Here is a 12,973-nt window from a genome sequence, read left to right as displayed (position 1 = left end):
TCTAACTCTCTGTCCCTCTCAATTTCTCTCTGTGTAAAATCAATAAAATATATTTTTTTAAAAAAAGGTTGTGGCATTAGAAAGGTTGAGAACTACTGCCCTAGAGTGACTAAGTAAGAAAAGAGTAAAGTGCTCTTTGCACTAGGCTACATCATTCATGAGTATACAGAAGTCAATGTTTAGAAGGACAATGAGAACAAAAGGTGAATTGTGGTGGATCAAGGAGTGAGTGGGCAGAGAGGAGATAGGGACACAGAATGTACCCCACTTCCACAAAAGCTTATTCCAGAAAGGAAACAGAAAACAAAGAAATAACCACATCTGTGTATTTCTGAAATTCATCTTCCTACCTGTTTGTAAATTTGGTGTACTTAATAGTTACTTAGCAGCAAGTGGATTCTCAGTAAGAGGTTCATAATATCACTCATGTGTTTCTGGTGTGTTTTTTTAAAAAGCTGACTTAGAGAAAAGTGGATTTCATGAACTAGTTCATGTATTATGTAAAAGCAAAGATCCAGATTGCGTTATAGAATTGAAATGTGTTTTTGCAAAGTCTTGCTTTCGCTCTTGTGCAGAAAACTAAGCTGTATTTCCCTGTTCTGGTTCATTTATATCTCATGTGATTGTGTCACCTTGTGTTTCTCCATTTAAAAGTTAAAGGCAAACTCAGCAGTTCCTTTTTCTTAAAATGCTTCAGTAACCAGCAGTTGCCACATTAAAAGCTTTAGCTGGAAGATTATAAAAATAGTCTAATGCTCCCTAGCAGGTAACTACTTTTGAACTGATTTTCCTTTCAGGGATGCAGTGAGGTCAAATCGACCGTCAAAAAAGGGACAGCAAAAGCTGGATGACATTCAAAGGGCAAAAGTGCATTGTGTTTGGAATGTTTTGTGTAAATGTTAAATAGCACCCACATTGAACCACCTGCTTCTTGTTTAGAAGGGTTCAAATGAACAATTTCAAGCACAATTGAGTAACACTCAAAAGAAAATCAAGTGTAATTTCCTAAGTTGCTGAAGCAAGGGTTCTTCTATGAAATCACCATTAGTATTTCTAAATCCAATTTGATTTTATTTAAGATTTATTGCACACAGTTCAGTGGCATTGGGATTTTCTTCAAGCGGAGATGGAATTACGAGGTAGACCTTTTTAAATGATTTTTTTTTTCCTTTATGTGTGTGTGCTTTAAAAATCCCTGGGTCATATCTTTAATAATCTTTCATTTCTTTTTTCTCTTTCTTGTGAATATGTTTTGCTTTGCTTTTGAGACACACTAGAATATAGGGGGAAAGCATCATAGAAAGACACCTACTTCACACCAACTATACAGCTCATCTTGAAATTCCTTACCTGCTGTCTATCTCCAAATTTTCACCAATGGGGAGTAGGGAGGGGCGGGAAGTAAGGGTTCTTAATAAATCTTCTAAGAAGGTAACTTTTACTGCCTTTATTAAACACCCAATTCACATTATCATTGCTACAGTAAAATCTTTAGTCTCTCTCAAAGCAAATCAAGTTCAAATGCTATAATCTGAACCTTATTTAAACCTTCCATTCTAGTCCTGTAGGTTACTCATTGCCATGAGCATTCTTACATTTTTCTTACTAGGGACTTCCTTTCTGTCTACATAACACATATAAAAATCTTTCCGAACCTACATCTTCAACTTGTTCATTTTCTTGAATCTTTCAACCTAACTCTTGTCCCCTTAGGATAATATCTTGTCCCCTTAGGACCCCAATATCTGTACTCACAATCAGCCTTAATAATTTCTTCCCTATGACATGTCTTCCTAAATAAATTATCATCTTAAATGCAGAACCTTATTGTTAGCACCCCTGGCAATGATGGTTATGCTATGCACTTAGTAGCAATGTTTGATAAAGATCTGTTGGCTAATATTTGAGGGGAAAAGAATTTTCATCTGTTTTAACAATGTAAGTGATTGTAATTACAATTTTGTTAGATATAGTGCTAACAAAAAATTCTCTATAAAAAAATGTTTCTCATTAAATAAATGAGAAATAAAGAAGTCAAATAAAAGTTTTAATAACTATCCTTAACCACAGCATATGTAGATTTCCTCAAAAAGTCTGTGTTCTTTTTTTTTTTCATTAAATCTTTATTGTTGAAAGTATTATACATGCCTATTTCCCCCATTGACTCCTTCAATTCTTATTCTTTTAAGTATTCTTAAAAATCTCACTTTAGGACACCCCATAAAACAGCCTGGACTTAGTGATTCCCTCAATCTCTAGGAGTTATTCTAAGGGGACAAAAGTAACTTCAATTTCAACTTCACTCACAGGTAAACTATGTCAGCAATGTGATGTTCACCAACTTTGCACTTTAGTGTTAAAAAATCAAAACACTGAAAAGTTATTACAACTGAAGGAAGAAAATACTACTAGCAGTACTGCTGAGACTACGGCATTTGTTTTATTTCATACATAAATTTCACAATCTAGATTGATGTGAAAGAAACATTTCTCCTTTCCCTACTACCCCAAGAAGAAGCTAAATGAAGCCAGGTGAGAAGCTGACCTCATGAATGTTGAGCAAGAATATGTGGCTTGTGAATCTGGTTAGTACCCACTTAATGCAAAATTATGAGAACATAACAACAGAACTGCACCCAAATGGGGGTTGGGGGTAGGAGGAAAGAACTTAAGAACCCATACCAAAAGTAAAACCAACACTGTGTTCTGCCTCTTTCATGCTAAATCCCGGGGCGGGGGGGGGGGCGGGGGGGGACGACTTGGGGGGTTGGAGGAGGCATCATTGTAGGGTTGAAAATATAAACCAAGCAACCTAATTTTCTCATAATGTTATTCTGGAAAAGCCACTATGAATTTGGCTAAGCTATTCTTGGTTGGGTTTATAATTATCTCTTAAGGGTTTATTATAGACTTTTGTAGGGAGAGGTGGTGTGCCATGAGTAGCACAGAGTGCTTCTCTGTGCAAAACTCCTAATTCTAGTGCTCAAAGATTACTAAAAGATATATGATATAAATAGTTAACGCAAAGTGCTATAAAGGAAAAGAAAGCAGATTAATGGATAGTGAATGACAAAGGGTGCTACTCTATCTAGTAAGCGTGACAAGAGATACCATACATATATCCAGAGGAAGAATTTTCCAGGCCGAGGAAATAGAGCAAATCACCTGGGCCAGGCACATGCATGGCAAGTTCAGTGGCAGAAAGAAGCAGGAGGTAGGGGGATACCTGGAATGAAGGCAGAGAGGCGGTGGTCAGGTAGGTTCCCTGTGGGTAAGGAGATTTAAGGGTTCAAGAAGCTATTTTAGGCTTGAGAGCAGACCATCCTAGGAGTCTTTGAATAAATGCTTAAATAAATGCAAAGAATGGTTACTATTCAAGAAAAATCAAAGACTATTATCTCGTGTGCCCTGTAGAGAAGGGGCTGTTGAAGAAGAAAGCGTCCCTGGCAGAAAGGAAGGAAGCAAAGTTCAAGGGCCAACATTTCAATTTCCAAAACCCCTTCCATATAATGCAGTCAAATGTAAACATAATTTTTAAATAATAGAACATAATTTCATAGAAACCTAAAGATGACACATTTTCATTTTATTTAAAATAGAGTTCTATATGATTCACAGAAACAAGTGCAAGGAGTGCTTAATTTATTATCTTTGCCACTTTACAAAACAATACATTTTCAGAAAATTCATACATAAAAATATAACATTTAGGACAATAAGTATTTACATCAGGAAGCAGCTAAAAGTTATATTTGAAAAGCTTTAAAATAAATACTTTATGACTTGCTGTTAATAAAGCTAAACATTTTGGTATGAAGGCTATCACTGAGTTTTTTAAATTTAAAATAATATTATTTCTAAACAAAAATAATAGTATAATATTTTACATGTACTATAAAATGCATATTTCCACCGACCAGAAATCAATGAAACACCTGAATATCATTCATTTCTCTTTGGAATTTGGAATTCTCTTCAGCTTCAACAGTTAATTACAACTATTAAAATTGCTACTTGCATACTTTTTGCTATCATTTATTGCCCAACTTTCATTTCAAGGCCTATTTCTTCATATTCCTTATATACAGTCACTTGGGCCTATCGAAAGATACTATATGTTACACACTTAAGAACATCAGCTAACTTACAATAAGTCTTTACAACAGTGCTTTTTCTTCACAGTAGTTCAAGAGTTCAAGGCAAGTTTCACAATGTCAAACTGCAATGGTTTTGACATTTGTAATGTGCTCTCAGGTACAAGAAAAGTCACACTACCAAAAGTATAATTAGTATTAGTACTTTGAAAGGCAATCCAAAATCCCCCCTTTTTCTGAGATCTGAATCTCATTTTCTGTTTTTAGGACATTTTAAAACCTGAAACTCAGATTAAATTTGAATAATTTTCTCCAGTCTAGAATCAAAAGAGTAGAAGAGCTTGATACTAGTCATTGTGGAAATGAACTGGAATTTAATATTTTGGCTCAGATGTCCTTACTTTACATAAAGGCAAAAAATAGTTGGATTATTTAAAAATTTTCTAATTACTTGTATTTAGCCTACTGGAAGAAATGGGGAGTTTGGTAAGTCTCATTCTATACCTGCATTAATCAGAACTTACACATGTAATTGCCCCTTTATAGGCAAAGTCAATGAATATGTTTGTACATGGAATGAAAACTCAGAGATACCAAAATTAGGGTCTATGTGTTTTGGTGCAGAATGTCTTGAGTTGAAAATTTTAATCAACAGGGTAAATCATACACTCTCTTTTGCTGTTTTGGGAATATTATGATGAAAATCTAATATCTTTTTCCCCCTCTCAGTTCTCTATTGTGTTTGCAAATGCCAACATCACTTTGAAATTTTCATTTTCTGAAGTATAAGCAGGGCCCTTTTCTGAAAAAATAGAAAACTATTTCTGAGTTGAGGAACCAGTTACAGGTGGGATTTCAGCCCCTATCTGCCCCTGAGCGTGTGTATGCAGAACACACAGGCCCAGCTGGGTCCGGTGGCACCCGGTATAGGCTAATTTCCCAATACACTCAGATTCATACTGGCTCTTTTACCGCTCAGGTGCATGTAACCCAGGGTAAGTAAGCATTTTGCAGTCAGAACTATTAGATCTGGGGAGAAGAGCTGTGTGTAGGATAACATGGACCAATAATAAGAAAATATAGTCATATCTGAAAATATTAAAATCTAGGATGAGATACTCTCCCAACTAAATTAAGAAGTACCCTGACAGCCCTCATTAGAAAAATATTAAAATGGGGAATTGTTACCTAATTTCAATATAACATTGTATTTAAACCATATGTGATAATACCTTAATTTTAAAAGATGGCCAAAGCAAAACAAGCAGTAGTATGCAGAAATAGCATTAGCAATCACTTTATGGGATATACATTTCACATTCTCTGCTCAAGTCACTATTTCTTAAGTGGACTTCAGCATTAAGGCAAATGTAGACACATTCCTTATATGTTAGCTAAAGCTAGAATATAAGTAGACTGATAGTCTTCTTTAAAGTGTGAAAGAAAACCACTCTACCTTTAACAAACACCCTCTTCATCAGGCCGAGTGAAACATTACTAGAGAAAGCATGAGATGCAACCTCTCACATGTGGGTGTGGGAAAGTAAAATCTTGTGGAGAAGTTTGGTGTGTAGCAATCTGACAGGGGCTAGAACTACTAGAATAGGAATTACAGACTGTTTAGAATTGAGGAAATACAAATTTTTAATGTAACAAAAAAGATGAGTGTCGAAAATAAACTAATGAGAAAGTAGGAGAGAAGATAATATGCTATCAACATTGTCTCAAATTCAACTACCAAATCATCTTTCACCCCCATTCTAATGCATAAAGAGAAACAGCAATCTTAGAAAAAGGAGAGAAAAAGAGTTATGAAACATCTCTTATCATTACTTGCATGAAGAAACTCCATGTTCTCATAATTCATAAAATTTATTCAGCACTACCTAGCTATTTAAAACTCTTCCTTAGCTCATTTTTGTTTTTCTCACTGACCTCACCATGAGTGAGCAAATTATTTCAGCAGAAATAAAGAGTAGGATTTGATCATCACCACCAAATGGCACGTTCAAGGTAGGGTTAGATGCATGTTCATTATTTTTTCATTAATAAAAGTTGGATATAATAGGCACCATGGTGGTTGGCCCCATGGGTTCTGATATCAGTTCTGCTAATAAATAGCATCTCTGATCCTTGGTTTCTTCATCTATAAAATATGGGAATTGAATTATAAAATATTTTAGATCCTTTATGATTTCCAAGTTCTGATTTTGTTTTTGTCTATGATACATCTGTAATAATTTAGACCAGTGATATATTATGTCATTAGAATAAGTACTGAGATCATTAAATTAAATAATAACTAGTGTTGTTGTTTTGTTTTATTTTTTTAATTAGAGACTAAACCTAATTTTGGAAGACAGTGAGGGGAAAAAGGAGGTGAGAAAAGGAATGAAATGTAAAAGAAAATCTGGAGAAGGGAAAAAAAAGTCAAATATCTGAAAATTTGCATTGAAATCTTTCATAAAACTGCCTGTATTATAATTTTTTTTTTAACATTAGCTCTTGGATTAATTTTCTTATTTTCCAACTGACATTTTTTCTGTTTAGTAGAAACCCTCAGGAGCAGAAAGATTATCCTCTTCACTAAATAGTGCATAAAGTCCACATTAGGTCTTAGTTTATGGAGGACTAACACAAAGTATTGTGACACATAATAGTAGTATGTTTCTCAAAAGAAATGATATTTAGAATATCTCCAAAGTCCACAGCAATAACACTTTAAGATACGAATTCTCAAACATTCCAAGTAAATTAAAATGGCATATTTGTAAATTTCTTTAAAGGAATGAATACTGAAAGCATCAATTGCTATCAACTGTATTCATTTGATACTCTACTTTTACTTAACTTCCCAATGGGAAATAAAATATCCATATTTTAAATACATTTATTTAAACAAAATACATTTCCATATTTATTTTAAATAATTAATTGTAAATTATTCTCTGCCAGGCAATTTTATGTTGGATTTTTGAATAATGGCAAATGTGGGCTCCCTGCTTTCAGATGATTTGCTAGTAGGTGCCCTCGTCCTGTTGTGTAAACTCAAAGATAGCCCTGAGTTCTCTCTGCCCCCAATAAGTCACATGGTGGTAAAATTCCAGCATAGCAGTTTTCTTTTGTTTTGTTTAATCATTCTATTAAAGTAAAAGCAGTACTAAATTATTATGGGACTTCTAGTGAATCTATTGAAGATCTTCATTTTAAATTAAAACCCAATTTTTAAATCTTCAGACACTGCAATCAGGATACTATTTTCATACAATCATGGAATTAAAAATGCAAAGTTAACTGAAAGTGTAAGGAGGAAAAGCAAGTGCTACACCTAAAATAGTGCATGACACAGTCATATTTCACTTAACTTTCAAGTCAGAACAAAAATTAAGAATTTTTTATGTTACATGCCAAATATGTTAGACATAGAAGAAAGCACACGGCAAAATCTGTACCCAGTTACGTGCAAAGATTATAAGATAACAAATTCATGCTCAAATAATTGTCAACAAATATTGTTTCCCTTATTTTAACTAAGTGACGCTACATATATATATATATTCCTTCATTATTTTATACAGTACTGAAATTTTATAAATAGAATTTCCCCAAGCTTTATATTATACTCAAAGACATAATATTTAAAAGGAGCAAAGAATAATGACACTTTGAGTCAAAGAACAATATTTTTTTGTTTTTAACACAATTCAGAATAAATAAATATTACACAATAAGACTCCATCAAAAACAAAAACAAAGTTTTACAGCATAGATATATACAGTAAATTGGCTTAATGTTTTAAACTTTATCTTATTTTTAAATGAGCATTTTATGTTTATAATTTTGATAATTAAGAAAAATTAGAACTTTTAATTTTTCTAACTGTTTTTGTTAATTTACCCCCTTTCTTAAAAATAATGTACTTGGTAAATGAAATATAAAACTATTGAGTTAGGAGTTATAGTTAACCAACATAAAAACAAAACAAAAATCTCAAAATGTACAAATTTCTCTGGATTGAAAGTTGAACCAATAAAAACATGAAATTATATTTGGACATACTCAAATAAATTATAAACATAGGAAAATGGAGAGATTAAAACAGCCTTTCTTAAAAATTAAGTAAGTATATTCACCCAACATAAGTGAGTAAAACAGAAAATGTTATCCTCATTTCTTTGAAACTATAGTACAACCATAGTAAATAAATAACTTCATTCTCATATGTGCAGAAACAACCTATGAGAAATGAAGGTAACAAGCATGAGCAAAGTTACTCCCTTCACATAAGCTTTTTTAAAAAATCCTTCACATATGCAATTTTAAAAATATCACATATTATTTAGATCGTCTGGAATAGCCAAATAAAGAAGTTTCTAAATGTATTGCAAATTGAAAATAACTTGTCATAGAGAACTCAAAACATCCTAATTTGTCATACAGAAGTCAAATCATCTTAATTTGTCATATAGAACTCAAAATATACTACTTTGTGTTATATTTATTTGCCAATTTGCTTTCTTCCCCCACACTCCTACATGTCTGTTGCCATTCCCAAGTTAGAGTTTAAAATCCCTGAGAGCAGAAGGTACCTATCTTTTAATTTCCCTATTGGGCCCAATCTTGTGGCGAGAAAGATATGGGGTGCCCCACATTAATTAAAGAATGGGTGACTAAGAATGAAAACTATATACAAACTACAGCTTCAAGGTTTTTGGCTTTGATGTATCATCCCAGTCAAATGAAGAAGGGTTCAGTAACACATGTCCACAGATAAATAAATTATAAGCACTGCAGTTCGATCTATTATGGGGAAAAAAATGTGTATTTTTCAGAACACTGTTACCAAAATTGTGCTCTGTAGAACATTGAAAAATGGGGTAGTAAAAGGTTTCTATTCCTCTTAATAAAAGGGTTCCATGGTCAAATAATTTGGGAAATCCAGTCTAAAGAAATCCAAATAGCATTTCTTTCCTGCGAGACCCATCAACGCACACGACACACTAACGTGCAGTGTCACATTCTAAGAATCTGTCAAATAATCCTTTTGGTCTTGGATCATCTCAGTAGAAGAGTGTTCTAAGAAACAGAGTTTAGAAAATAATATTTTAGAACAATAGAAGATACAATATTAAACTCCTTCATGAAAACAGAATTGTAGATTTGTAGGAAATATTTCATGTTCTATGTATTTTTCAGAATTCATCACTTCTATCTCCATAGGAAGTAGAATACAGGCAATATTATCATTTGCACCCACTTACTCATTTTGAAAGAGTAGGAAATGTCTACTTATACTTACTGATACACTCTGTAGAATTTGGTTGTTATACTTCATTTAAGGTTTTCTTAATTTTTTTCAAGATATTTCCTAGTTTCCTCTTCCTTTTCTGTTCTTTTCCTTCTAAATGTGTATGCACAAAAGTAATAAGGACCTCTGAAATGCATCTTGAAGACATCTTCTGAAAATGGATCTTTGTTTGATTTACCTCTGCAAGTTTTTAGAAAACATTCATACTTGTCTAACAAATAGGGTGACTATGACAACTCTATGAAAAAAAAACATCAATGGATATTCATGTAGGTCCATTATGATTCTACAAACAAACAAACAAACAAAAACCCCTCAATTTATCTTGTGTTACTAAACCACAAATATCATCATGAAAGATGTTTTGGCACAGGAAGAAAAATAACGTTGGAATTAAAAGAGTAGTAAGAAGCTAGCTAACTCTACAGTGTGGATGGTCACGAGGCTCAGACTTGAGCCAGCTCTACCCCTAGTGGTGTGACTTTGAGACATTTCTCCATGTCTCCAAATGTCAAGCATCTCTTTTGTAAATAAGAGGAAGTAACAATTCCAGTGGATTTCAAACTGTTTGCTTCAGGGGCTGCTGTGGTGATGGATTATGAAGAGTAGGGAAAGGCAGGGTTTAGAGGACCAAGTAACTGGGACCTAGACCTCACTTCCACCTTCCAACTGAGGAGCTCCACTTTTCCATGTTTTGTATACGAAATTTGGAGCAACATTTATTTTTTTAAAGATCCTGTTTAATTTTAAAAATGGAGAACACCATAGACTGCATGATGTTACATTTTGATTAGATGTAACATAATATAGTTCACATTTTTAATGAATGTTTTATCTCACTTTTTTTCAACACATTTTTTTCCATTCATTCATGCACTTTTGGTTCAAGTAAAATAAAACCTTAAGAATGCTTATTATTTTACATAGCTTATTTTACACCTTTACAGTATCTTTCTTATTAAATACATGAACTGATACATTTGCTTTTCAAAATAAAATTAAACATGAAGATTGGATAAAGTCAACTCCTGCTTGATGTGAGTTATTTTTTTTCATGCTGCCTTTGCACACTTAAATACTGTACTGCATTATCATTGAGGTAGACAACAACAACAAAGGCCAAACACATTCACATAAAGAGGGAAAATGAGAAGAAGAAAAAAAAAGCTGCGAGAGATTTTCAACATGATTATCATCGTTGGGCTTTGCAGTCTTCTTTGACACAAAGTTGAGAAATAGTCTTCTTAATACGAAGGGCAGTGAGGCGGGCTGCCCCATTGGCATACCAACACTCTCGCATTATTCTCCCCATGACTCGGAGTGCCTTTAAGAGAGAAAGACATCAAAGACCTTACTCACACAAAACACGTACATGAGAAACAAAACAACAAACCCAGAAATTGATGCTAAGCTCTGATGAACAAATAGTAAATAAAAAATAATATGAAAAGGAGATTAGGACCAAACCTCTTCAAAAATCCTGTCAACACACACTCATGTGTATTTACCTTACAGAGGCTATATTTTAAAATATATTTTTTATTGATTTTAGAGAGGAAGGGAGAGGGACAGGGAGAAACATCAATGATGAGAGAGAATCACTGATTGTCTGCCTCCTGCAAGCCCCCCACTGAGAATTGAATGCACAACCCTGGCATACACCCTTAACCGGAATTGAACCTGAGACCCTTTAGTCCACAGGCTGATGCTCTATCCACTGAGCCAAATCAGTTAGGGCAGAGGCTAACTTTTTATTGAAAATTCATCTATTGATTCCTGGGGATATGGTAGAATGTCTATCATTTAAAATATTCTAAGAAGGGATATGAAACAAAAAAAAAAAAGGGAAATGGGATGGCTTAGAAATTTAGCATATATTTATCTGGATGGTAAGCACACACATGCATACATTTTTTAAAGCTTCACCAAATTATATATCAAGATTTGTGCATATGTAAATTATGCCACAATAAAATAATGATCTACCATATTTTTCGGACCATAAGACGCTCCGGACCATAAGACGCACCAGTTTTTAGAGAAGGGAAATGAAGAAAAAAAGATTCTGAAACAAATAGTGTCCTAAAATATTTTATGTGCATTAAAACCCAACATCACAGTCATAAACACATGTAATCAACCCTGTAAAGTAAACAGCAGCATTTAGAACCATTTTAGAGCCAGGCAAGCACGCAGAGACCACACAGAGCCGGGCAAGTAAAAAAACTTATTTTTTAAAGTATATGTGTAGGCTATATTTGGACCATAAGAAGCAGGGACTTTTTCCCCCCACTTCTGGGGGGGGGTGCGTCTTATGGTCCGAAAAATACGGTAAATAGAAATATTAAAATTCTGAATTTAGTAAATCAGTTTAAGTGAATTGGTAAATAAGTAAAATAAATACTCCGAGTAGAAGATAAAGAGACTGCATGAATCCAGAGAGATATAAGAAGTCACTAAAGCCTAGTGGCTGTTCTGGTGGCATCTGCTGAACTCACTGCAGAATTTCAGAACTGATGGACCACATGTGAAAGAGGAAACACAGCCTGAAGCACCCAGAAGGTGTCAGAGCAAGATGTTTGCAAAGTTCTGAGTATAAGGATAAATCAAATCAGACTTAAAAGGAATTTTGTAAAGAAAATTGTCTAATTCTTAGCTCTCATTTTTGTTTTTGTTTTAAATCAGACCCAAGTCTTAAACCGTTGCAGTAAGCTTGAGCTCATAATGAAAATTCACAAGCAGGTGAGGAAATAATGTTACACAAGCAAGAGTCATTTCAAACAAGATGCAATAAAATGAGACCCATCAAAACATTAGATGCTAGAACTAAATGATATAACATGTAAAATATTATTTAATAAAAGAGTAATATGCAAATTGACCATACCTCCACTATACCCACAAGCCATGCCCACCAACCATGCCCACCAGCCAATCAGAGTGAGTATGCAAATTAACCCCAACTATGATGGCTACGGCCACAGAGAGCAGGAGGGAGGCTTGGGTTTCCCAGGTAATGGAGGAAGCAAAGCTTTTCACCTGTCCTAGCCAGTCTAAGCCTCCACTCAAGGCTACAAAGTTTCAATTATAAGAGGTAAACAAATCCAAACAGAAATGGCAGCAGCCACGGAGCAAGCAGAAGGCTTGGCTCCACTCCAGGCTACAAAGTTTCAATTGTAGAAGGTAAATAAATTCCAGATACCAGGGCCTCCACTTGGGTCTCCAGAGGGCGTGGCCAGCCTGCAAACAACCATAGGTTCCTCGCTCAGGCTGCCCCATGCCCCAAGGGAACCCCCACCCTGATCCAGGACACCTTTCAGGGCAAACCAGCTGGCCCCCACCCTGGTGCACCAGGCCTTTATCCTATCCAATAAAAGAGTAATATGTAGATTGACCATTGTTCCAACACACAAGATGGCTGCTCCCATATGGTCAAAGATCCTGCCCCCATGTGAACATAAGATGGCCACCACAAGATGGCCAGCAGGGGAGGGCAGTTGGGAGGGACCAGGCCTGCAAGGGAGGGCAGTTGTGGGTGATCAGGCAAGCAAGGGAGGGCAGTTAGGGGTG

At 34.7% G+C, this 12,973-nt stretch overlaps 1 protein-coding gene across 3 annotated transcripts in view; it reads right to left on the bottom strand.

Annotated features, from left to right (window-relative positions):
- Positions 1–3,569: 3,569 nt before the first annotated feature.
- ACVR1C (activin A receptor type 1C) overlaps positions 3,570–12,973 on the bottom strand; it is an 84,095-nt gene continuing 74,691 nt past the window's right edge. For all 3 annotated transcript variants that reach the window (XM_036421707.2, XM_036421710.2, XM_045575385.1), the window contains one exon: positions 3,570–10,727. In XM_036421707.2, the coding sequence (XP_036277600.1) occupies positions 10,596–10,727 (132 nt within the window). In that variant the 3' untranslated portion in view covers positions 3,570–10,595. The remainder of the gene's footprint in view (positions 10,728–12,973) is intronic.

This window comes from Pipistrellus kuhlii, unplaced genomic scaffold, assembly GCF_014108245.1.
Source record: "Pipistrellus kuhlii isolate mPipKuh1 unplaced genomic scaffold, mPipKuh1.p scaffold_m20_p_7, whole genome shotgun sequence".
Lineage (NCBI taxonomy): Eukaryota > Metazoa > Chordata > Mammalia > Chiroptera > Vespertilionidae > Pipistrellus > Pipistrellus kuhlii.
This window is presented reverse-complemented; position numbering and strand designations above follow the sequence as displayed.